This window comes from Nyctibius grandis, chromosome 3 (genome assembly GCF_013368605.1).
Source record: "Nyctibius grandis isolate bNycGra1 chromosome 3, bNycGra1.pri, whole genome shotgun sequence".
Lineage (NCBI taxonomy): Eukaryota > Metazoa > Chordata > Aves > Nyctibiiformes > Nyctibiidae > Nyctibius > Nyctibius grandis.
Genome location: NC_090660.1, coordinates 31604924 through 31632710, shown reverse-complemented (window position 1 = coordinate 31632710; position 27787 = coordinate 31604924). Strand labels below are relative to the sequence as shown.

At 39.5% G+C, this 27787-nt stretch overlaps 1 protein-coding gene across 1 annotated transcript in view; it reads left to right on the top strand.

The window, feature by feature from the left end:
* Positions 1–27787, top strand: part of ADCY2 (adenylate cyclase 2) — a 236481-nt gene that overhangs the window by 158791 nt on the left and 49903 nt on the right. Inside the window, exons 15-17 of the mRNA XM_068397286.1 lie at positions 2675–2759; positions 15513–15650; positions 25396–25515. Coding sequence (XP_068253387.1) covers positions 2675–2759; positions 15513–15650; positions 25396–25515 — 343 coding nt within the window. The remainder of the gene's footprint in view (positions 1–2674; positions 2760–15512; positions 15651–25395; positions 25516–27787) is intronic.

The window sequence follows — 27787 nt, the reverse complement described above, 5'->3', positions numbered from 1 at the left end:
TGTTAATTTTATTTCCCTTGCTCTACAGTTTCTCTCACAAACATCTGCATTTCTTCTTCTACAAGGATACACTCCAAACTTGACTCTTAAGGCTACTCTTGTGTTGAATAATTTCTTAAGGTGGTGTCTTTGTTTAGCCTGTACCCAGGGCTAAACAATAAGCAGTTGTTCTATCACCCAGTGTCCCTTCCCCAACCAAGAAAGGGAATTGGGAAAAGGAGGGAGATTCATGGATTAAAATTTAAACAGATTTAATAAAATAAGGAAACCAATATTAATGCTAATACAAAAGATACAAAATTATACTTAGCCCACAGAGTGGTGGCAAGTTATTCCAGGAATAGCAATCATTGATAAGAGAAAGGGAGAAAGATGAAAAGAAGAAAGAGAGCAGAGCAGAGTAAAGCAAAGCAAAAAAAAAAAAAAAAAAAAAAAAAACCAAACATCACCCCACCTCTCCCCAGCAGCTTTCCCATTTATAGTGAACTTGACATTAATGTTATAGGATACACCTGTGGGCCAGCCTGGGTCAGCTGCCCTGGATTTAACTGCTAATGGCCTTGATCACCACACCACAGCTGGTCACAGACTGAAACAAAATGGAACAGAAAAGTGATTCTATAAATTTTATCCCCGCAAAACCAGGACCAGGTATGCAGGCTCCTTTTTTGTATCCTTTGTATCAGGGAAAGAATAGCAATGGTTTGAAATGCAGGAATAATTATTTGAATCTTACTGAAAGGCATATATGATTGAAAGTGTTTATGCATATATAAAAAAGAAGCCTGTTAATTATATTCCTTTTCTTTCATCTCTTCCGTTGCTTACTAGATTTTAAATTCCTAAGAGTAGAGACTGTAGTTTTACATATTCTGATGTACAGCTTACTGTCTCAGTCTCAATGAGAAATTCTGGGACAAGATGTATTCATAAGCAATAATGATTTTCAAATAACTTCTAAAAGAAACATTATTTCAAGATTAATATATGTTGTGAATTTTGAGTTGTTTTTCATCAGCTGTTCACATCAACCCAAAATCTGATGAATACTTAGCATATAAGAGGTTCTCTGAATGATTGGCAGGGAAGCTCATAAATTACTTTCCAAAATGCTTTTAATGGCAGCAATATCAATTTGGTTTGTGAAGTTAATGCTTTTTTGTTCTTTCCTGAAAATAGCTTCTATAACACTGTTGTTGAAACAGATCAAAATGTTTTCCAATATTTGTACGTAATCTAAGGAAATTGATCCATAGAGTTCTACTCCTAAATCTTTAGTATTATAGTTTCTAAGATGTATATATTTGAATTCACAGGGCATCTCTAAAGAACAGAGATGTATGCTTTTATTAATAATGTATTTTAATTCTGAATCATCATTTATGGAGGAGCTAACTTAAAATGTAACATTTATTATAGTTTTGTGGAAAAAGCAAGGGATATAAAACTTATTTCTAAAATGTCATGCCAATATTTCTAGCATGTAAGGCTTGATAAAATATTGGCTGGTGCTCAGAGGAGTTGAGAGATATTTTTTAAATCTGTAAAAATGTCAAATCTGTGGTTAAAACTGAAAGCAGACTCTCAGGTGAGGGACTTCATGACAGAATCTAGTTCCCTTACTTAAACAACTCAGTTGGTCCAGAGCTTGTGATCTCCTCTTGGCATTCATTAAACATAATTAGGTCCCACTGCATCTTTCCCTAGGCAGCCATGCTAAGTAACTCTCATATGGTGCTTGATGGAGCAATTACGCTCTACTGTAGTATTCATATAGAGAGATTTCCAAAATTGCAGAATGAATTCATGCCCGGATTGTTTCTGCATCCCTGTTTCTGTTTACTGAGTATTCAGTGATGCTACTTTGGCTAGACTTTTCCTATTTATAACACGTAAGAAAAGGATGAGCTAGAACACTGAGTAAGGATGGTTTCAGGAAGAGTATAGATTACTCAAATGTTTTTAATTTAAAGACTGTTGTTGTTTTTTTCTTTTCTTCATGGTGTTTAGTTTTCCTTCCTATCCTGTCCTCCAATACTTCAGAATCAACTGGCCAGCCAGTCAAATTTGATGCAAAATGGAGTTTTCAGAGGCATTGAATCCCTATCCATTCATGAAATAGCAGTTGCTTATTAGGGCCCTTGCTGGCTGAGAGACTGCAGCATCACTGATATCACAGATTCTAGCTGCGAGACACTGAAAACTGGACATCATTGTCCCATGCTGTTGCTTTTCCTACCTTTGGGAGGGAATGTACACTACCAACAAGTTTATTTTGTGTATCTATTAGACTCCTAAATTGTTATAAAATCAACAGCATAAAAATAAAGTAATAAAGATCTTTAATACAGGCTTTGTAAAGTAAAAACAAAACAAAAATTTGCTGCTGTTATGCATTCTGTCATTTAAATTATTTTTGTGGAAATCATTATCTTTTCATGGTAGTAGTTTCTCAAAGTCAGATGTAAAGCCAATTCAAGCATTCCTGAGTTGAGAAAATGGCAGGGAAAAGGCCTATCATTCTGGTAAGGATTGGAATTGGTTTTCCACAGTGTTGATGTTTGGAAGTTGCAACTTGCACATGGTAATTTTTCGCATCATCAGTATTAGATGCGAATGGTCATGCTACAAATGTGTAACAGAGAAATTAATACATGTTTTCCTTTTCTTGTAGAACATCTATTCTTGGAATTTCATTTGGGGCTGCGTTTCTCTTGCTTTCCTTCATTTTGTTTATCTGCTTTGCTGGACAGCTTTTGGTAGGTATTCAAGGAAATGTAATCCAGTAGTTAATGGCTTCTTTTAAATAACATGTTCTGGTTTTGCCAAGTCACTCTGCCTTTGCGGAGTACCAGTTAAATGAAAAAGTCTTTCATGCTCAGGCTTCTGAGAACATTGTTTTGTCCGTGTTAACTTGCTGTAAAATGTCCTCATTTATCTGGAAAACAGAAAACGCCAGTGCAGTGACTGTCTGTACCTACACTGATATTCTCTTTCCCCCGTGAAGCTGGATCCTCTGAGAGGTTTGCATTATTGTTTGATTGATTGTCTCTTCAAAAACTTTTGCTATTGTGCTTACAGGAGGTGACTCATCTTATGAGTGCTTTAATTTGGGGGACTGTGTATTTCTTTAAGTTTTGTGTAAGACCATTTTCTGAGTTTAGAGAATATTTCATGATAACAATTTAATTTTATATATAAAAGTTTTATAGTAAAATTCTGATTTTGCCATTGAGTGGTCCAGGTGTTATCGTAATGCCTATTAGTGTACCCAATAATATGCTTAATTTGAGAATTTCATTTAATTCAAGATTTGGGCAAAACTTTCAGCATGTCACAACATAATTTACAAGTAGTATTGTCCTCCTTTCAGTTATTCTCAAATAGATCCAACATATAACTCCATCTAGAACAAGGTATTTCAGGATTTGTAAGAAAGTGAATCCAATTTGAATTTGGCATGTAATCTGGAGTAAAACTATCTGTATACTTGTCACTTCATCCCCACTTCTCCTTCTCTACCTTTACATCTTTCCACAAGCTCCCATGGAGAAAGCTGAGAGAAAGATCTTCTATAAAAAAGCAAAACATGCACATGGGAAAAACAATTACACCACTATGCCGTAAAATAGTAAGAAAAAGTGGCCTGACAGTTAAAGCAAGAAACAGAGGAAGTGGGATTTTATGATTTCTCCCTCTTCCCTTGTGAGGCATGTAATTAACCAGGACGTGTTTTTAAGAAAATGTAATTAATGTATATTTCAGTTGTCTTTCCAATAAGGTAGGGGTGCTGCCACTGCTCAGGAATTAATCTGAGATATAATGCAACAGTATTTTAAAATATTTTAAATCCTTGGAGTGAGGTGCTAAAGGTGTTGCATTACTTAACAGCAAAATTTAGTTCTTATCTAATGTCATACTTGATTGCTCTTTATTATTGACATAAGAGTAGAATGATGGAGTCAGAGTACTGCTGTTGAATAAGCAAACTAAAAAAAAAAAAATCCCTCAAGGAAAAGCCAGCTTTTTTTCCTGTAGGAAAAAGAAGTACCATGAAATGGTACCAAGTGATGGGACATACACTCTTCTGGGGCTTTTATTTATAGTGTGGCTTATCAGGAATACAAACATATTTTTCTGAATTTAAAGGGATGGCTAAGCAAATATCCCAAGTCAGAGTTGAGGAGTCGTGCCACTTGAATAATATCTAACAAACACCTACTTCCAATGCCGTTTTTCCTATGTCTTGTATGTACTGTAAATACTTCCCAGAAATGGAGACCTATTACTGCATTTCTGTTGATTTGCAAGATGTCATGTTCTAACGTAAGTAGCTTGAAGAGGAGCTGTTTGTCTATGGCTTTATGAGTTCAGCTGCTCTAATGCAGAATCTATGCTGCTAAGAAGCCTTTCAGCAAGTAAGTTACGACCATAGTTGATGCAGCTCTGTTTTTACTTCATGAGCATGGATGTAGTTCTGTAAGATGATGGATGAGAGGCAGCTACCAAAAGAGGCAGGAGGCTTATCTTTCCCCTGTCTTCTCCCTAAGATTTCTTCCTTCGCATCAAAATCCTAGTATTGTTTAGCAGCTTTAACCACAGTGACACCCTATGTTACGTTTCGGTAACATATCCATTGCAGTATCTGACCCATAACTGTAAATGCTTTCTAGAAGAAAAAGCCTGGAATTCTCAAGCAAACAAATATCAATATCTGAGTTTTAACACTGAGTTTTAGCTGAGTTTTGTCAGTGGTAACAGAAATCAAATTTTATTGTCCTAATCCCGATTGGGTTTGTGTTTGGTTTGTTTTTTTTTTTTTGCCAGTGTGGGTTTTTCCCACCTCTTTTTCTAAAGGGGTACATTTTGGATTCCCTTGCAGAATGCATGTAGTAAATATTGATGTGCTTGTGTGTACACACACCTGCACATAATTACAGAGTTTAAAATCACCAAATATCTCTCTTCTAAAGATGCATAAAAAAATAAGAGATTTTTTGGGGCCTGACTGACCCTGACAGATGAACCGTAGTGGGTTAGCCTTGGCTATGGGCCAGACACCCACCCAGCTGCTCACTCACTATACCTCCCCATCGGGGTAGGGGAGAAAAAATAGGATGAGAAAGCTCATGGGTTGAGATAAAGGCAGGGAGATCACTTAACAATTACTGTCATAGACAAAGCAGACTCAACTTGGGGAAAATTAATTTAATTTACTGCCAATTAAAATAGAATTGGGTAGTAAGAAACCAAAGCAAACATTAAAGCCACACCATTCCTCCCCCCTCTCCCAAACTCAGCTTCACTCCACTCCAGATTCCTCTACCTCCCTCCAGGCAGCACAAGTCCGGGTGGAGGGTGGTCAGTACATGAACATTTTCTCTCTGCTGCTCCTTCCCCTCACACTTTTGCCCTGCTGCAGCATGGGGTCTCCATGGGCTGTGGTTCCTTCAGGAACATCCACCTGCTCCAGCATGTGTCCTTCATGAGCTGCAGTAGGGACATCTGCTCCAGCATGGAGTATCTCCTCCTTCTCATCCTCCAACCTTGGTGTTCCCTCTGCTATTTCTCACTCTTTTTGTTCCCTCCTCCTCTCTCTGCCCAACATTTTCTGCCCTTTCTGACTCAGGCTTTCCCCGAGGCGCCCGCCCGTGGCTGAGGGGCTCAGCTGTGCCCTGCGCTGGGGCCCAGCTGTGCCCTGCAGGGGGGCCGCTGGAGCCGGCTGGAACTGGCTGTGTCCGGCGCGGGGCAGCCCCGGCCTCTTCCCACAGGGGCCGCCCCTGCAGACCCCACCACCAGTCTGGGTACCTGCACCTGGTACATAAACTTGCAGCAGTAGTCAATTATTTACATTACTGTTAGGAGATTTAGAGAGTGGGACCTGTAGTGCCAGCAAAGACAGCAAAATCTAAGATCATGTTAGGACACCTGGCTGTCACTGCATTATGTGCTTGTCTCAATACTTTGATACTTTGCCCCCTGAGTCTCCGCCAATTGTAAATGGCTGTCATCACCACAGAGTAAGTCACACAAAACCCAACTTTGAACAAGTTTCTCTGTATGATTTTCATATCATTGGTAAATGAAAACAAAAACATGCAGACCATAATCCTGAAATTACTAGCGCTTATGGAATTTAATTACAATATTGTAAGAAGATATTTATGCTCACTCTTTCACTCTGAGTTTATTATTAGCTGATTAATAAGAATAGGAATGTTCCCATCAAATGATGTGGTAGAGTGGTAGCACAAATAACGAGGTGACAGACTTCCAGAGCCTGCCTTTGCGGCGAGTTGTCCCCTGATGGTCTTGAGCAAATGGGCCTAGGGCAGGGAGGGTGGACAGTTCTCCTAGCAACAGTCATTTGCCCATAGGCGTTAAACCTTCATCAATCCTAGCTAAAATTGGCATATGTCCTGAAACTTGAAATGGATTTATACCTTTTATATTCTAATTACTCCTTTGTGCCTATGCATTTTTATTTTTTTTTTTTACTTTTTTTGATGATCACAGTATTCAGAGTTAAATCTTAAGATTATGAGTATTTTTGGTCTTAAAGATCCTTTTTAGCTTGTATCTTGGAATCTTACCTCTGACGTGTTTTTCTTAACAGAGGTACGAATGAAAGATCGAGGCCCTTCAGTTTCTTCAATAATAAGACTTGTAAATTAAGATCAAAATAGGGATGGGGGAAGGCAGGGAGCACCCAGAGGGGCACTTTGCTACCTACAGCAGGGTCCGTGAAAGAGGCTCATCAAACCTAAGAGTCATTCTGATGAGTCTCTAGTACAGGCACTGCAACAGCAAATCCATCATCACTAAGTACCATGTTCAGATTTCATGAATGGTTAGAAATGTATTGATTTCTGTAATAAAAATCCTTCTTCATACTCCTTCTTGAGTTATATGTTTATGACATGTTGTGTGATTGTGAGCAACTGAAGAAGTTGCCTAACCTGGTGAAAACCACAAGTTTTTTATGTCTGTTGTGCCAATAAGTTCTTTTTTAATGTTTTTTGATGAGTAAGATTCTCTTGGTTTTTTTTTTCATCTGGCAATGCTGCCTTTTAGTGTCTTTGCCCAAACTGAGATTGTAAATTACTTCCAAATAAAGAGATATCTGAGTGTGCGTCCTAATACCCACAGTGTAGTATGCAATTTTCCCTATAAGTTAATTAATAAGAAGGACAAAAGCAGAGAGCATCCAGATTGTTTTGAAGGTTCTTTTACATGTGTTACCTGAGAGGTGATATCCATGATGTGTAAGTACCACAATATGGTCACAGATCAGGGCTCCTGTTGTGTGAGGCAGTGTTTGGGTGGTAGCATCTTACCTGGAGATCAAGACTTGGTCAATGTAGAATGTAGCATTCAGAATTCCTTCCTCTAGTTCAGTGCCCTGAGCACTGTCTTTAACAAGTCATTCAGGTTTGCTCTTTCTCAAAACCAGTAGCTCTTCAAATATTTAATGTGAAATAGGAAAACTTTGATGGGAGAGACTGATAAAGTCTTACCTTAAAATAGCATATAACACAGTTACTGTACATTTTCTTGAATGAGGAAAGCAGCACAGGAAGTACCAGGACTGAACTCTTGAGTGCCTAAAGGCATATTTATATGGCTCACTGCTGTGTTCTTTCCTTTGAATGAGACAGCTGAAGTGAACCACATGGCCATTTTAACATGACCCTTTGTGAAGGATAATAAACACTGCAAAGTACAGTGAAATTAAAAATGTGATACTGACTTTAGTTTTTCCTGTTACTTCTTTATTCAGGATTCTAGCTTTTGCCAAAACAGTTGTATTGAACATAAGTTGAGTAGACTCTTCATCTGGATGCGTTTTGTTTGATTCAAAATGCCTAGCTTACATTTACAGCTGCCACCACGGAGTTCAAAAGCTTGGTGTTACAGTACTCATTTTAGAAGTACTTTGGTCCTTTTTATCAACAACAGGACCATTAGAAAGTATGTAAAGTGTAAGCTTGTGTCTCTATACAAAAATCACCCTTCTCCAAGCTTAGGTCAGTGTAATCACTGTCAGCCAGTTCTTTGGATTTGAACTTTGGTGTCTTCTTCAAGTCTGAGTGAAAACAAGCATGTGAAAAAATTCTGAATTTTGGGGCTTTTTGTTTCTCTTGATTTCATTCTTTGTAACATCAGTAGTAGCAAAATATTAAGTTGTATTTGAACATAAAATGAAAAGACCAATAATAGAACTATAGAAAGTGTGATTCACTGTCTTTCTGTAAATAAGAGGTTTTCAGTCAAGGTGTTCCAGCCTCTGCTAGCATGTGAAGTAGAAGTGTGACAACTCTTGTGACACTGTCTTTCATCTACAACATAGCTGTCACAATTAATTCTCACACCAGTTCCTTGATCTCTCTCAGAAAGGCAGCATTCATTTTGTTGAGTGCTGAAGTAGGTTTTTGCATGTGGAAAGACAACACAGGATACATTTTAATAAGCTGAATATTCAAAATAAGTTATTACTCACTATCATGCTGAGCTTTCTTATCAGATTTAACATGTTCAGATGAAAAGGTAATACATTAGTCACCTTTCATACTACAAATACCTATTATTTCTAGTTGATAAATGATAAACACTGAACCATATTCTGCCAGCCCTGCTTAGAATAAACACAGAAGCTAATGCTACTGAGATCTGATGCCTTACCCTTCTTGCCTGCTTTCTAGAAATGATTACTTTCTTCCTTTCATCTCATTCTCTGTTTTTTTAAGAAAATTGCAAATGAGACATAACATTTACAATAAAAATTGTTTGACGTAAGCTAATGAATCGGCAAAATAAACCTGCATCATTCTGCCAGTGCTATTAATAGTCTGAATTTAATGATCACCCCACCTCTCGTTCTGCTTCCAGGAGTTTCCTAAATTTTCAGTGGTACTCAACTGCTGCAGTTGTACTATATGTGGACTGGATTTAGACTGCTCAAAAGTGAAATGAAGTTCAGCAAATCTGTTAATTCACATAGAGAATTACTGATCAACAGTGTATTATTTCATGTTTTCCAAGGAATTTCTACTCAGTGGTTTAAAGATTTTTAGTGTAAATCAGGATTTTGTCACAAATTTTCATTTCAGGAGCCTCATTGGCTTAACCTATGTAGGCTGCTCTCTTTGCTATTAGAGAGACCTGTCACCTCTTTAACAAACTAGATGGGCATAAAAGATGTACCAAATAAACAGTGGTCCTTCCCCTCCAGAACTGAGAGCTGTGCATTAAACAGCCTGTCAAGAAATGCATCACTGAGTTCTGGTGTGCTTCTGTTTTACAAGTGGAAATAACTATCTACAACTTCATTTCTGAAGTTGCAGTTGCAGTCTAACACCGCTCACATTTTTCTTCAGGTCAGAGCCAGCAATATCTGTAATTTTAGCAATAGCAGTTGAAAAAATGGAATCTCTTTATTGATTAATCACACTAGCTGAGTGATATATTGTTTCCTGAAACGTATTTTATTCTCCAGAACTTTTCTTAGTGATAAAGTTGCCCAGAAAACATAATTTTTTTTTTTCCCAAATGAAAGCAGAAAAACAGCTTTTTAAAGAAATGTAGAAAATCAGTCCAGTTAGCCCCTCCTTGCTAAAATACATTAGCAAAGCCAGGTGATATTGATAAAAAATCTTGTAAACAAAGGAAATTTATAATTATTGCAAGGAATTTAGGTACAGAAGTTACATAAGTCTGTTCAAAAGTGTACAGGTACTTGGAAAGCAATAAAGCAGTCCTCAGCAATAAATGCAGTTCTCAGCATGGACATTGCAAAGTAATCTCAGCAATTCTGCACTGTAATTTTTTCAATGATTACTTAAAAAAATGAAAAATGTTCAAATTTAACAACGGGAAGCATTGATGTTAAAGTAGAAAAGTCTGAGAAGTCTCCATTGTTTGATGCCAACATTTATGTTATTTAGGTATTGGGATTCAACAGAGATTTTCTGTGTAAAACTTAATTTTACCTTCAGAATTAACATAACACAAATTGTTCATTTGTGCAGAAGAAATCATCAATTTACATTGCTTAGCACTAGAAAAAGGTGAAAGCATCTTTCTTGTGACATTGTTTTGCATCTGTTACCGAGCCATGTTTTTTAAAGTTCTGAAATTGAAAATAAGAGCTGCAAGATCTTGTTGGATCCAGTGGAGTTCAGGAGCCAGGGAAGTGCTCCTTACTGCTCCACTGGAGCCAAATTTGATGGAATTAAAGACCCAGGGGATCCTTCTGTCCCACTCCCATCAATGGAAGTCTGTCAGTATCATGTCCTAGGTACAACCAGTAGTGAAGTTGAGCGTGTAGTCCCAAGAGGCACACAGGCACGTACCATACACACAGGACCAACCACACAGATCCACGGAGAAAGCAGCTCTCTTACATCACACATGTAACAAGCAGCACTCATGTAAGTATGATCAACACTGATGGTCTAGTTCCTCCTTGATGGCTGATCAGGAGTGAAGTTTGCTAGTGGAGTACACACACACCCTGACTGTCATCATCCACAAGTCGAGTTTGTGGGTCACTGAGTATGGACTTTAAGTCAATACAATATCCATCACAGAATCCATGCCCAGACTCTGCCCCCCTTATGCAGTGACTGGCTCGAATCGTGGGTTTCTCCAAATGTAGATCTCCTACTTACCAGCCAGTCCAGCTTGAAGTTTCCTAATGCTTACACACACGCTCCCCCCCACACCCTATGGATCTCTCCAGGCACTGGTCTGAGACACTTCAGTTGCTGGCACCCAGGCCCTCAGTTGCCGCTGATATGTGATCTCTCTCTCCAGTGGCTGGCACCCATCCTGTGCTACTTCCCATCTGGTCCAGCATGAAGTGAAAAGATTTGATATTGTCCTGCATGACATCCTTGTCTCTAAATTGGAGAGACATGGACTTGACGGATGGACCACTCGATGGATAAGGAATTGGCTGGATGGTCGCACTCAAAAGAGTTGTGGTCAACAGCTTGATGTCCAAGTGGAGACCAGTGACGAGTGGCGTTCCTCAGGGGTCAGTATTGGGACCAGCGCTGTTTAACATCTTTGTCGGCGACATGGACAATGGGATTGAGTGCACCCTCAGCAAGTTTGACAATGACGCCAAGCTGTGTGGTGCGGTCGACACGCTGGAGGGAAGGGATGCCATCCAGAGGGACCTTAACAGGCTTGAGAGCTGGGCCTGTGCGAACCACATGAGGTTCAACAAGGCCAAGTGCAAGGTCCTGCACATGGGTCAGGGACAAATACAGGCTGGGTGGAGAATGCATTGAGGGCAGTCCTGAGGAGAAGGACTTGGGGTGATGGTTGATGAGAAGCTCAACATGAGCCAGCAGTGTGCACTTGCAGCCCAGAAGGCCAACCGTATCCTGGGCTGCATCCAAAGCAGCGTGGCCAGCAGGTTGAGGGAGGTGATTCTGCCCCTCTACTCTGCTCTTGTGAGACCCCACCTGGAATACTTCGTTCAGCTCTGGGGCTCCCAACATAAGGACATGGACCTGTTGCAGCAGGTCCAGAGGAGGGCCATGAAGACAATCAGAGGGCTGGAGCACCTCTCCTATGAAGAGAGGCTGAGGGAGCTGGGGTTGTTCAGCCTGGAGAAGAGAAGGCTCCAGGGAGACCTTATAGCAGCCCTCCAGTACCTGAAGGGGGCCTGCAGGGAAACTGGAGTGGGACTTTTTGCAAGGGCATGTAGTGATAGGATGAGGGGTAACAGTTTTAAACTGAAAGAGGGTAGATTCAGATTAGAAATTAGGAAGAAATTCTTCCCTGTGAGGGTAGTGAGACACTGAAACAGGTTGCCCAGAGAAGTTGTGGATGCCCCCTCCTTGGAAGTGTTTAAGGCCAGACTGGATGGGGCTTTGAGCAACCTGGTGTAGTGGAAAGGTGTCCCTGCCCGTGGCAGGGGGGTTGGAACTAGATGATCTTTAAGGTCCCTTCCAACCCAAACTATTCTATGATTCTATGATTTGCATACATGCAGGCTCCGAATAAGGACTGCACTTACACAGAAGATGGTTAGAGATAGGATTTAGTAACAATATGCAATAGACTAATTTAGACAAGTGTTTACATGCAGCCATGTCCTTTCATCCCCTTTCTTCTCCATTTACCTATGCTTGTTCCTCCCTGATCCGCATTTATCCCTCTCTTTCCTCTCCTGCATGCCATCCCCTAAACATCCTGTAAGTTTTCCACATACCCACAATGCCCTTGAAAAGTGCCGTAATGTTTTCCACAATCCCAAGTTTCTCTCTGTTCCATTGCAAAATTATCTGCCCCTTGCCGGCATACTGTCCTTTGAGGCAATAATCACCCTCAGTCTGCAGGGCATCCTGGAAAGGGAGTTTCTTTTGTTGAGGCTTCTTGGTAGGTTTGCCATCAGAAACCATGGCTGAAACATTCTCCTTTGATGGTCTTAGGAGCAGCAGATTCAGTGGCTTCTGTTCTTCACTGATTAGGTTACTTTGGTTCCACCATCTATCATTGTCCTTTTGCTCATCACCACGTCTTGGTGTTTCATTTGATTAGCTGTTAGTCAGATAACGTAAAAACAGTAAAATTCATAATAAAATGTGTCTGGTTTAGGCCAGATAATTTATTTTCATCATTAGCTGCTTTTCTTGGAATTTCTTATCCTAAAGACTTTTCCTTGAACAGTATAGCTCCCTGTAACGTAATAGAGAAAGGAGAACATGATATACTGCTTTATCTATATAATTTCTTACCCACTTTGTATTCCTCATACTTTTTCAGTGTTCCTGCTTAGTTTTGTCCCTAATCCAAATTAAAATATTCAAGTGACTTCTAAATTTCCCAGAACATCACAGAACAATGTAGGTGAAGTTGTACTAAAGCTCCAGGTGTGCTATAACAAAGGCAAAGAGTAATTTCATAGAATCATAGAATCGTTTTGGTTGGAAAGGACCTTTAAGATCATCAAGTCCAACCATTAACCTAGCATTGCCAAGTCCACCACTAAACAATATCCCTAAGCACCCCATCTACACGTCTTTTTAATCCCTCCGGGGATGGTGACTCAACCACTTCCCTGGGCAGCCTGTTCCAATGTTTGATGACCCTTTCGGTGAAGACATTTTTTCTAATATCCAATTTAAATCTCCCCAGCACAACTTCAGGCCACTTCCTCTCATCCTATCACTTGTTACTTGGGAGAAGAGACTAACACCGGCCTCGCTACAACCTCCTTTCAGGTAGTTGTAGACAGCAGTAAGGTCTCCCCTGAGCCTCCTTTTCTCCAGACTAAATAACCCCCATTCCCTCAGCCGCTCCTCGTAAGACTTGTTCTTCAGACACTTCACCAGCTTCGTTGCCCTTCTCTGGACTCGCTCCAGCACCTCAATGTCTTTCTTGTAGTGAGGTGCCCAAAACTGAACACAGTATTCGAGATGCAGCCTCACCAGTACCGAGTACAGAGGGATGACCACTTCCCAAGTCCTGCTGGCCACACTATTTCTGATACAAGCCAGGATGCTGTTGGCCTTCTTGGCCACCTGGGCACACTGCTGGCTCATGTTCAGCCAGCTATCGATCAACACCCCCAGATCCTTTTCCACCAGGCACCTTTCCAGACACTCTTCCCCAAACCTGTAGCATTGCATGGGCATCATTTAAGGCATGATTTCATGACTGTTTTAATTTGCCATAAATCCATGCTCCCTGACTCATTAGGTTTTAGGCAGACTAGTCAAATAACTGAATGATTCATTTTCACACTGGTCCATTCCCTGCGTCCAGTTGAACACTCTCCTTCTGTAGCAGCAGCGGCAATCTAGGCTTTGTGCTTTTTACTTTATTAAAGTGGAAGGATGACAAAACTTCTCTAAAATCTACATGTGGGTTCAAATAATCTTGAAATTTGCTATGTACTTAGGGGTGGAGAACAATGTTTGGATGTTCAAAAAGGCATTTGAACAGGAGTGTCTTGCTCAAAAATGCACGCCTCTTGAGTTTATGTGGGGTTTTTTTTTAATATGGGGGAGGAGTAATGTGTATATAAAGCTGCCTATTTTTTCCCTTTTCTTTGTCCATCCTTGAGATTCCAGTTATTGTTTTGACCTTCCTGAAACTGCCTTCACTCACTCAGGATCTGTCCAATCCAGTATGCAAAACTCCCTGTCATAAAAGGAAACAATATGTTAAAAAGTTCTAGATATATGGTGGACTTGTTCAAATAGTGTGTAATTAGGAAGGAAATAGTTATGTGCAATATGACAAAGACCTTCATGCAAACTACATCACATGTGTTGGGTAATAGTGTAATCTAGTGTGATGCCATAGCTATTGAACCTGAACTAATAGATAAGTGCTGTAAATGAAGTCCTATATTTGGTAGTCTCTAGTGCTTGAGTTCTCATTTCAGAGACTTCCTGTGCTTGTATCTCTGCTGATTGCTGTGTCTGGGGTGAAAACAATATGTAAAGTGATCTCTGATAATGTTAAGTAAATAGAGAAGATGAGTTGATAAAAAGCAAATACTTTTGTGGGACTGTCATGTTCCTTAACTTTTCATTGCCTTTTTTTTACAGAGGTTTCAGTATAGCTGAATTTGACATTTCGAAAGGGCACAAGATGCTTCTAGGCAACCTTATCTCCTCGTTGCTAAAGTTTTGGGAAAATTAATATTTATTGGATGTGCCACAAATTGTTGTTTATTTTGCATGAGCATCTTGTGCCTCTAGGCACTATGTGTGTATGAATGGAGGCTATTGCAATGTGTTCTTGGAAGGATGTCAAATGAGTCAGAGTTTTTTATTGTTAATTTTTGCCACTATATAAGAAAAATTTTCTATTCACTAAATACTCTTTGTGTCAAATCGAAAGCCTGATTGTTGTATGAAATGCTTATTTGTTTTCTAAATAGCTTCAGGGAAGGATGATTTGCTTTGCTGAGTTACCTTTCAATTAAAATGAATTACAAACAAGTCTCCAAACAAATGAAGGAAAAACCCAGAAACCCTGCTATTTTGTAGTCTGACAGGGATGTATCTATGTATACAACCTTTGTCCTGTGTGAGGAGACCTCTGTCTCTGTCAAAGACTTTGCAGAGTCATTAATTACATTTTGAAGTTTCCAGAGGCTACTAAATATTGCTCTTTCAATTGAGGTAGGGGAGGTCAGTTTGTTTGCTTTTTTTTTTACTGATACTAGAGGTAATGATACTGCTGTCAACTCTGTATTTGCTATTATGAGTAATATATATTGAATGTTTAATGTGGTGCTTGCAAGTTATAATTATTTAACAGAATTGATACTATAGCAGATATTTTAACTAAATTGCATTTAGTTTCATGTATAATCATGATATGTAACTCTTATGAGAATATAATAGTTGAATACTTCTGTATAATGTTTCAAGATTAATGCTGCCCTCAGTCATGAGCCTTCTTAATTCTACACTTGTTTATAGTAATTAAATGTACTAAAGCTATTTTTGTTTTCTCTTTTTAAAACTCTTTTCACTTAGCAATGTAGCAAGAAAGCATCAGCTTCATTGCTGTGGATCCTGAAATCATCTGGAATAATTGCAAACCGTCCTTGGCCACGGATCACTCTTACATTGACAACCACTGCTATAATATTAACTATGGCTGTATTCAACATGGTAAGGGAAAAAGGGGTAATTTTTCTTGTTTTTTTTGTTCTTTTAAGACTTTTTTTTTTGTTCAGTATTTGTTTACATGTCCAATTTATGGCCCATGGCTATTCCAGGAACCTACATGATAATGGTTGCCAGAGACAGAAATGTAAAGCAGAACAACAGAAAACATATAATATAATGGAGACCTCTGCAAACAGGATGCTCAGCAAGAGCTCAGATCCTGGCTAAGTTTATTAAAGAAAAATGTAATTTATAAGGAATAGAAGATAGTTAAACCTCAGGTCTGAATTGTTCAAATACCTTGCTTATCTATGCATTGCTTAGAAATACAGAGTATTGCTCAAAGAATGAAGTATCTCCTCACAGGATGCGTGGAAGACTTTGTGTGAAACAAACTAAGCTTTATTGAGATTTGTGATGCTCCTCTGCTGGTCACAAAATGATCATAATTTATACATTATTGAATTTCATGTGCTTTTTTTTTTTTGAAAAACGAAAAGAATTCAGTTACATCAAAACTTCAAAAGTATTGAACTACTACTACAAGTTTGTTAGGACTTACTTCTTCTTCGGGCATTTCAACCTGTGCTTTTCTTTTCTCTCCTAATAGGGAAAATCCATGTAATTCTATTATTCTTTTGTAACTACAGCAAATGCAGAGTAGATCTGTCATTAGTCTGCCTAAAGCCTGAATCTTAATGGCCTCATTTATTCTGAAGGATCTGTTGTCTAATGGGATGAGCAGTATATGGGATCAAAAAGCTTCCTTTGTTTTGCCCTGTTAGCTGAGCCTGATTCTGCACGTAAACCTGTGAAAGTGTTGCAGCTCAGTTCTGTATCTGCAAAATGGGAAGTGTAGTATTTATTTAGGTAATGTTTTCATTACAACATTAATGCAGAGATATTAGTCACATTTCAAGTGAATGAGGTTTGCAGTTCAGTGCTTTTGAAATTGCAACTCTAGCGCTTCTTTGAGTTGCTGGTACTTTTGTTACTTGAGGTTTGCAAAGGACTTAAAGATTCATAATACCTACACTGTTTGGTTTTGTTTTACACAACATTTCGGGGCACCCATAGTCAATCATTTGTTACAGTAAGTACTAAACTTGTCAGAATTATGTAATGATGTAATGTGGGCTTTCAAATGTGAACACTTGAAATTTCCAGTAGAACCTTCTCTCCATTTTTTCTATTAAATGATCCTAGTCTCATCTTTGTTGGTTTTCTTTTCAGGAAAGTAGATGTTTTCCTTTCTTTCTCCTGCTTTTTTAAGGAGAGGAGATAGACTAAGAAACAATTCCATGCTCAAAATTTAAACTTCAGCTAATTGAATTTGGTGTTTAAGGCCAGTAGAGGAAAAACTCAAAGCAGCAGTGGCTGGAAATGAGAAAATAAGCCCACTTTTCAGTAGTGAATGCAGTTAGCATTGGGAACAATTATTCTGAAAAGCTGTTGATTTTCCACCACTTCTTGTCCTCAGCTGAAGTCTATATGCCTTTCTGAACGACAACCTTTAGCCAAGCAAAAGTTATGTGGCATACTAGGGGACAAAACCCAGAGATGGAGTAGCTTGTAAAATGAAGGTCAGATTAGACTTTCTCTTATTTTGAACTCCATAAATGTATAAGAAGAAATGAAATAACCTACTTGGGTTTAAAGTCTACTTTGAGTTAGAGTTCATGCAACCATATGCTTATTTATTACATTAAAAAGTGCAAAAGAAGATATGGTCAGCAACTGTATTTTCCTTGCACTGAAGTTCTACTATTGTGTACAGTCCACTTCAAATTTGGCCTTCAACTAGTAAAAAACTGCAAAAAAGCAGTTGTTCAGTACATCGTTTTTAGAAAAAAATTTTAATTTTATATGTTCAAGTCCATTTTTATGTGGACTGCATGTTACAGTAAAACTTAATAGCTGTATTTTAAAGTCTTTGTGCCTTATCGGTAATGACTGCAGTGTTACAAATAATTATGTTTCATGATATTCATGAGATGATAATTTTAAGTACAATTCCCACCTTGAAACTAAACCTTAATAGTTTGACTAGCAAAAATGACTTTAAATGTGATTGTGAAATTTGCATTTCCTTAATATTAATAGCAAATTGTGGGAGAGACTCTGAAGTATCATTATTATATCTCCAAGCAACATGTACTTAATAGCAGAGTCCATTAACTGCATTTATTTCCATGAACTCTTTCAGTAGAAAAGGCAAAATGTAGCCATTAAGATTTAACGGAGAAAAAAAGCATCTAACCATTCCACACCTAATAAATAATAATTAAGACCAAAATGTCAAATCAAACTCAGTCTTTATGGTCAAGGGACATTGGAAGAGAGTGGAGGTGCCATTTTATTACAAATTAGCTGTTTCAGCAGACATCTGAAGTTAGTCTTCACGTTTGAGAGGTATATAGTCATCATCAATGGAGGGAAGTTAAAAAACAGCTAACGTGACCTACGTATCAAATACTTCTTAGCTGAAGGGAGAGGGTGACTAATGCTGCTTCCATTGAGCGTTAGATCTGGTGCCATATATAGAGTAGGGCAACAATGAATGGCTGAGGAAAACTGTTTTTGTGAAGCTGACCTGCATTAAACTGAACATGAGAAAGTACACTGCAGGGAACAATCCAGACATCTGAAAGAGACAGTAGGACTGCATGACTGCAACGGGTCGATTTATGGAAGCTGAATGAACTACTCTATACAATACATCAAATGACTGTGCCTCACCTTCCTCTGGGATTTATGTGATCTCGAGGAACATAGCAAGATGAAAGAGCCCTGGAACAGCTCTTTGTTTCAGTGACTTCTGCATCAAATGCATGAATAGTTCTTGGCACAGCAACAGGATCTCAGGTCCCAGGAAGGTGCCCTAACTACCAGCTTTCAGATTCAGGATCATAGAATCATAGAATCATAGAACAGTTTGGGTTGGAAGGGACCTTTAAAGGTCGCCTAGTCCAACCCCCCTGCAGTGAGCAGGGACATCTTCAACTAGATCAGGTTGCTCAGAGCCCCATCTAGGCTGACATTGAATGTTTCCATGGATGGGGCATCTACCACCTCTCTGGGCAACCTGTTCCAGTGTTTCACCACCTTCACTGTAAACAATTTCTTCCTTATATCTAGTCTAAATCTACCCTCTTTTCGTTTAAAACCATTATCCCTTGTCCGATCGCAACGGGCCCTCCTAAAATGTTTGTCCCCATATTTTTTGTAAGCCCCTTTTAAGTACTGAAACGCCTCAATAAGATCTCCCTGGAGCCTTCTCTTCTCCAGGCTGAACAGCCCCAGCTATCTCAGCCTGTCCTCACAGGAGAGGCGTTCCATCCCTCTGATCATTTTTGTGGCCCTCCTCTGGATGTTACTTGCTTTCCTGTCTTTCGTACAGTGACTTTTGAACAACTGGACTATTTTCTTTGAAAGAACATGTCTTTAGAAATGTGAAGACTGACAAAGGTTTGAGTATTTTTGCTCCATTGTTTAATGTATGTCTGTGAGCATGAGCTGCATTAAATGATACAAGTATTGGCCCCATATTGTTCTCCCTCTAGTCATGGCTGATATCTCATGTTTTAATAATGACAAATAGTTAAGCAAACCTACTTCCATTCTTGAAGTAGAAAGTTGGTTTCTTGGATACACCTTCCTTTTAGTGCAGCTTACTCTGTTAACAGTCAAGCTCTTTGGGAGATAACACTTGCTTTAATTATATGTCCCCACAGTGCCTAGCACATTGAAGACCTTGTTTTGGAGGGTGCCTAATGCATTTCTTTTAAGAAGAATAAACAGACACTGCCTAGAGCTTGACCTGGCCTAGGAGTTGGAGGGAGTGCACAGCTGCAGTAATGTCATTTAAGTGGTACATGCAGGGCCCCATCACAAATCCATTCCAGATCATAGATAGGATTTAAGAAACTTAGTGAAATCAGTATCAGTCTAGGTACACTGGACTAGCAGAGATGCACTAGCAGGTGAAATACCATCCTGAAATAATGCTTACAGTAGTTCTGGTGTCTTTCAAGTGTGTGAAGAGAGAGAGAGTTGTGCTGTCACATGATCATTTGCTCCACAGTCCAGCAAAGATGAACCCACATAAGTGAGCATCACTCCATATCTGTCAAATACCATGATGGTATCTGAGTCTGTAAAGGCCCAGCAGGTTCCTCATCTCTCTTTCGTAATACTGCTGGGAGCTTTGAACAAGGCAGTTGCTTGCCACTGCATGTTGCTTCTACAGGGAGGCTGGGACTTGAATACATGGGGACACATAGATAGTTATGCATTTTCACTTGGCACACGAACTTTTATAACAAATGAAATGAAATTATTGAGCAACTTGAATTTGGTAAATTTGACTATTAACAAGAGACACACTATAGGACACCAAATAACACAGATGCATGAGCACTTTGAAGCTAAGTCTTGTGCAAACCCAGAGACAAAATGCTCTAAAAATCGTACTCAGTGCAGTGCAGTACTCTCTGGATCTTCATCATCCTTTTCCAACTTACCGATATCTCAGCATCACTTCTTGTTTATTTAAAAATGCTTAATAGTCTAGGTAGGTACTTAGCATTCCAAGCTGTCCTTAAACTTCTGCTTATGAGCTTGTGAAGAGGAAGAATGATACCAGAATTCGGGATTCTCCATATTATTCTTAGGGTATTCATGTGAAGATCTGGGGATAAATTCCTGAGTCAGCTACCAGACTAACTGGCATTTTTCAAAAAAAGCGATGATATGCATTTTGAGAAGACAGTTCTTCTAAGCCACATGGATATTTAGAGAGTTGGTAGAAAAAGTAAAAACAAAGAAGAGGAGTCATGCATGTTTGCCTTAAAGGTTCAAACAAAAGAGAAATGCTGAACAGCAGCATCATTCCTTCATTTTTTATGTTAAAGAAAATATAAATCCTCTAATTCAACCTATGATACCAGACTTGCATGCTTCTGCCATACTTAATAGTATACTCTTCTCACTCTTATCTTTTGCTGAACAGAGTAGGATACAAACATGAGCAACTTTGTTTACAACAGCACTATAAAAACTGTAGACCATTGTGCCTTGAGGACATTGCATAGCTATGGCAGAAAATTGAAGTATAGTTGAGTGTTCATATGAGGCAAGGAGGTAGTGGGGAGAGAGAGGGACGGTGACAAAGATGGTTTTTATACTTTTCTTTGTAGTCTTCACATGTCCATTTCCAGTGTAATTTTGTATAATAAGAGAAAACAATGACGGGGTCATATTAAACGTAAGCTGTAAATTCAATTGAGCTGCATTTTTTGGTAGCATGCCAGGTCTTTGGTTTTGCTTCTTATGTGTTTCCAATGGTTAAGTACAGCTCTGCTGTGGAACTGTGCATCCTGGAGCACCTACTTCCTAAAGATCTTACCTCTGGGCTGCGGGGTTTCTTGCTGGTGTGCAAAAGGGCACTTGTTAAGTGTTCTGAGGGTAGCCTACACCTTCTTTTTGCACAGAAAATCGTATTTGTCTTTACCGTTGGCTACTGCATGACATCGTGCTACCACAATTTGATGACCACAATTGAACTATCTATCTGTGGCACTTGAATCAATCAATTTTGCCTTTTAATCTGTGATTCAGTAGTTCAATGGAGGGGTATTTCCCAGCTTTCTCCCTCCTGCCCACCTGTCACGGGGTCAACCCATTCACATAGTAACTATTAAAACTTTACACATTTTATTGTTTATTCCATAATTGTTTAATTCAGTGTGCATTTGATTAGTGCACTCTATTAAATTCTGCCACCTTTCCTTCTTCTCAGTAGGATGCTATTTTATGCACATTAACATGGAAATCAGCAAGCCCACTTGCTTAGTAAGGTGAGATACAACCCATTCAACTTGGACACGTTTACAGGCCATCGGACCATGTTCATTGTGAAGCCTTGGTTCTGTGCCTTGTGGATTGTAGAGAAGGGTTGAAAGTACCTTGGTGAGAAAGTTGGCTTTGTTTTTAGTAAGATCTAAACTAGTGTGTTATGTAGTCTTTTGCAGATTCTTGGTCAGATAACAAGAGAGATGCACTAACTTGCTTATCCCATGTTGTGGGGGAGGGTCTGTCACACATGGCTCCTATTGAAAGAAATAGCAGCACAGCAGGTATTTTCATCATGTGAGGCAAAAAACTCACAACAGAAGATTGCAGATTATATGAACACAAGAAAAGAAAAAGCTGTTGGAATATATGAAGTTAAAATGAACATTTAATGGTAGTGTGCTCAGATGTTCCCTGGCAAACATTGGTATTCACGAAAAATACTGCTTTCATTTGAGTCATTTGAGTAGGTGTGACTGCTTAGTAGGACTGAGCTGTCTCTTACAAAAAAATACTATGTTGAAGAACAATATATATATCTCCAAAGCGTGATAGCAGATGTAGATAACTGATGGGAGACAAGAAAGACAAGTACAAACACATCATTCAGAAATAAGTGTTGTTTGGCTTATGGGAGATGACAACATTTCCATATACTCTTTTTTTTCCTTTCTCTATTTATTTATGTATTCATAGATAGACTACATTTCATATAACATTCTATGTATACAGCTAACATTTATAGGTCAGAAATGCCCTGTACAAAGCTCAAAACCAAAATTTAAATGCTTTAATAGAAATTAATATATATAAATATATATACATATACATATACACACATATATGTTTATATAATATAATTGTGTTTGAGTTCTTCACAGTATATAATCTTTTGCTCTGTGGACATGTGTGGGATGGGATTCTGAAAGTAAATACAATTATTTCATGTTTGCAAAAAAAAGTAAATGCACTATTAGTGAGATGTGGATACTCTCTTTGCCCACCCTTGGCAAATGACCTGGTTAACACCACCTGTTAAGATGAAAATGTCAATTTAAATAGTTGGGCACAGGGAGGGGGATTAAATACTTAAAGCTGTCTCGAGGGCCTTTGCCCTTGTTGCTTTTAAAGGGGAAGACCAGCATGAGCTGGATTAAACAGTAACCAAGAGACTTCAGAAGAAATTCTGAAGTAAAGAAGGAAATAGTGTGACAAGTATAAAAAAAGCATGGAAATTTGTAACAGGAGGTAAAGACCTATGAGTGGAAACAGCTGACTGTCAAAACCTGGTTTGACACTGCCATAAGTCACCCTTCTGGCATCACACCTCTGCCTTGGCCAGTGAGAGCAGCCTCCCTGTCAGATACTGTGAGCTCCCTGCTCTGCAACTGGGCAGGCAACAGTGCCGGCTGTGACAAGCAAGGACCCGCACCTCAGGTTTGTATGTGTGCATGAACTTGTGGGGTGCTTTCTCACTAGCATATGCATTAACAATTTGTAGGGAGTTGCATAGGTGCACATAGAGCTAGAGCACACACATCTCCTTATGGGAGGGGTGTGCAAGTAGGATAACCCACACTCCCAGAAGAGGGAGTGTGTGCACTTAACCCACATGTCCTATGAGAAGGGGCAGATTTGCATATAACTGTGTGTATGTGTGCGTGATTAGAGCTCTTTGGGATCAGTTACAGAAGGCTGTTTCAAAATCTGTAGGTGTTTATTAACATTTTGTTAAGTTTGGTTTTGCGGTTTATCTGTTGTATTACTGATACTGATCCTGAATGTATAGTTCACTGACTGTGGGTTGATTAGGTGTAGTTGCACATAAACAGTTAGAGAAGCATGTTAGTGAAGGAAGACAACCTGAAAGTGCAACTGTACAAAGGTGAGTGACAACTTCTTGTAAAGCAATCTCAGTAGCAGGTGGCATATCAATCGCCTTTGCAAGTCCTTCTTCTATTGAAAGGGTATTACAGAGATAATGGTTTCAAACTCTTCTCAGCAGTGCCACAAAACATATCAAGGGGCACTGACCACAAGTGGTGACTTAGAAGGTTGGATGGTCTTTAAAAAGAAAAAAAAAAGTCATAGTGTGTGTAGTACAGTGCTGGGACATGTTGCTGAGGGGAATTGTGGGGTCTCCATCCTTGGAAGTTTTCAAGACTTGACTATACAGAGCTGTGGCTTGACCAGCTCTAGTGTTAGTTAGTAAATCAGTAAACCATTTTGATCCACATTTGGTTACTCTGAGTGAAACTGAGCAGTTTTTCTCTTGGGCAGTAGGTAAAGACAGCGATGGGAAAAGGAATTTAGAGGTGCATTGCAAACTGGCTACCTGCAGAGAACAATAGGTGAGAGAGAGGCAACCTGTAGAGCTCTGCAATGGTCATCCAGGTGTGAATTTTCATATACAGAGGGACTGTGAAATTTGCTAATGAATTTAAGGTGACAGACAATGTCTGTGAGGGAAGGCTTGGGATTTTAGAAAGAAAGCAGTCAGCTGAGGATTTGAGTAAAAGTACTAGGATGAAATTTAGTAGTACAGAGTGCAAGATTATGGTTGGTCTGGCAGACCAGTGACACGAAATTCTGATAAAAGTTGGAAGCTCATCAGATGGAGATGCGATGAGTTCAGGATTTTAATTAATTTTGTGGGTTTAATGACAACTCATCTGAATCACAATAACCATCCATGTGACTGCTATTAACTCATGGTAAGTATAAACTACATTTACCTAAGTGAGTCCCAATGAAGGAAAACTACCTCACAGTTGCTGAGCATGATGTTAGTGGCTGGCATTATGTCAATGTGCAGCAATGTGTTAAGCTGCTATAATGTCTTGATCTGTCTGAGCCCCAATTGCATGAGGTACGGTGAGCTATTAGGGTTTGGAGCTGTAAGCAAAGGAGCTGTCATTCTAGGATGTATGAAGACATATTTTATGCAGAATTAGTATTAATGCTATTGCACGGCTCACTGATAAAATCTGGGAAGCGTGTTTGCAGTTTTGGTCACCCGGAAGGTTGAATTGGAAGAGGTATGTACAGAGGGTGACTACTAGAATGATTAGGGGAATGAAGAGCTTGTTTTCTGTGAAGAAACTAGAAAAACATAGATTGCTGAGCACAATGAAAGCTGAGATGGCATTAAATATTAGGAATGTAAATGTTAGGGAGAGAAGGGATCTATCTGAAAGCTAAATGATGCGATTAGCACAAGAAGAAAAACATGGGAACTGGCCATGAATACTGGTTAAACGTAGAAACAGTTTAAGTGGTGAGATTCAAAGCAGTAGAATTAATGTAGTCACAGAAATCTAACAACTCGTTAAGAAAGCACTGGATCAATCCATCAAGGGGCACTGTATGATGGTGGATCCCTGTGACATCAACTGGCTGAATTTGATGACCCAGGAGATACTGGTTCCACTCTTCTGTTTCAATAACATTAGTACCAATATCATTTTCATAGTTGTTATGTTATTACATCTGTGTCAATCAACTTCAGTAAAGACTTTTTGTTTTTTCTTTAATTCTTCTTCTGTTTAAATAGGAGATTCAGTTGAGGTAAACCCAGGAATTATTCATATTGAATTTATTTCATTATTGTCTCTCATGTGTGTGAGCTTCTGATAAATGAAAGTAACATAACAAAGAGCCTTTTCTCTTTTATTCAAATGGAAAGTGTCAGATGGAGGTTAACCAAGTTGTTTTTGTCTGAGGACGCAGGAACAAGTAATCAAGTGATGTAATTTTCTCTTTGCTATTTCAATTTGCAGTGAAATACAAAAGTTAAATGATTACTGGCAAGGCTTTCTCCGCTTCTCCATTTCTCTTCTCTATTTTGACCTTAAACAGCTGACAAGCTAATGGATTATATGTTGTTTTTCTCTAGTTTTTCCTGGATAATGCTGTGAAAGATTTTCCCTCAGTTCTCAATTCATCAAATGAAAGTTTTTCTAATTTGAGTAATCAGACACGGTGGTGTATACAAAACAACAGTTTTTTCCTACCGGTAAGTTCATTTTACATGTCTGTCTTTGTTTACAACAATTATACTAAATTGACTGTTGCTGGATCTGCTTGAAGTTAAACACCCACCAGTTTTTAGACTGCAGCAAAAGCCTGATTTTTTTTTTTCAGTCACCTGCAACTGCATTTGAAGTAAGTGGGAAGTTAAAGAAGGTTAGTACTTCTGAAAATAGAGATTTTAAAGAATGTCAGATTACAAAGCAGGAAACAGTATGATAACTAAGAAGCATAGCTCACCCATGCCAACAAACAGGTGTTACGAGATATCAGGAGAATACGCTGTGACTGCAAAGCAGACTGTGCACTGAAAGCCAGGTAGACAGGTTTCACAAGGACCAGTGGTAGACCTGCAAATATTCACAATTTTCATCATTGACCTGGCAGTAAATGTGAAATCTGTGATCATCCCACTTCTGTCATTGCATATTTGATTAAGAGGTGGTGTCACGGTTTAAAGCTGGGCCAGCTATTAACCAGGTGGCAGATGCTCTCTGTTAACCCTGCCCCCCCCCCCCCCCCCCCAAGGGAAAGGGAAAGGGAAAAGGGAGAGAGACTTATGGGTTGGAAAGTTTAAAACAGTTTTAAATAAACTATATAATGAAAAAGAATATAATAACAATAATAATAGAAATAACCAAATATTATACAAATATGTACAAAACCAAGATCAAGAAGCTTGGAAATCCTCCTCAGGCAGAGTTGCTCCCCCCAGCACGGGCAGAGGGGAAAATGCAGTAGCTCCCCCCAGCACGGGCAGAGGGCAAAATGCAATAGCTCTCCCTGCCATCACACCTGCAGGCTTTTAACTGGAAAATTGGCAAAGCTGGTACCAATCAGTGGAGACCAGGAGGGCCCTCCCTCCTGGCCCCACCTCCAGGAGGCAGTGGGTTTAGTGATAACTAGGAAAAGTGAGAATGACATGTATGGGATGGAATATACTCGTTGGTCAATTCTGGGCCACCTTCCCTGTCTGCTCCTCCCTAGCAGGTGCGACCCCCTTTGGCTCTTCACTCGTAAGCAGTGAGGGAATTTAGCAGTGCCTTGGTTTCTCTAAGACTAATTGGCCTGGTTTGGGCCCAAACCAGGACATTCCACCCCTTATTCCATACCATTCACGTCATACTCAGATCACCACTACCTTTTCATTTTCAAATATATATATACATATCACTAGTTTATGATTCTTCTCTATACAAAAAGTTCATTAAGTTCATTTGGTTCAGGATTGTGGGTTTCCATCTGGCTAGCAGTCTCTCAGCAGTCTCTCTGGCTAGCAGTCTCTCTTTCGTCATGGTTCGTGCCCACGGGTTGCAGGTTAAAGATGTCAGACTCGAGGAGGTTACTGGACGCCTCTTGATGAAGCTAGTTCCGGTCTCATCACCACTGCTTCAACCTGAAAGACACTTATGCAGCAACGACATACAGTTCTGACTTAAGTAGTCTCACCCAGAATCAGATCACCTTCAGGGACACATCGGACTTCACCATCTTGCAACATCACCCACCAAGTACATCCAGGTCCCTGAGCAAAAGCAATCCCACGAATGGGTTTACCTTTGCCCGTTACAGGAAGAATCCAGACAGTTTTTCCCAATAGATTCCTTTCATGCACCACTGGGACTTTATCTCCTTCTACTGTATGTAGAAGGTCTGACTGAGCAGGGCCAGCTCGATTGATAGATCCCCTGGTGTTAACTAACCAGGTAGCTTGTGCCAGATGTTTATCCCAGTTTTTAAAGGTTCCACCCCCCATTGCTTTCAGGGTAGTTTTTAACAGCCCATTATACCGTTCAATTTTCCCAGAGGCTGGTGCATGATAGGGGATGTGATATACCCATTCGATGCCATGCTCTTTGGCCCAGTTGTCTATGAGACTGTTTTTGAAATGAGTCCCATTGTCCGACTCAATTCTCTCTGGCGTGCCGTGTCGCCACAAGATTTGCTTTTCGAGGCCCAGAATAGTGTTCCGGGCAGTGGCATGGGGCACAGAGTATGTTTCCAACCATCCGGTGGACGCCTCCACCATAGTAAGCACATAGCGTTTACCCTGGCGGGTTTGAGGGAGTGTGATATAGTCAATTTGCCAGGCCTCCCCATATTTATATTTCAACCACCGCCCCCCATACCACAGAGGTTTTAACCGTTTGGCTTGCTTAATTGCGGCGCATGTTTCACAATCATGGATAACCTGTGCAATAGAGTCCATGGTTAAGTCCACCCCTCGGTCACGAGCCCATCTGTATATTGCATCTCTT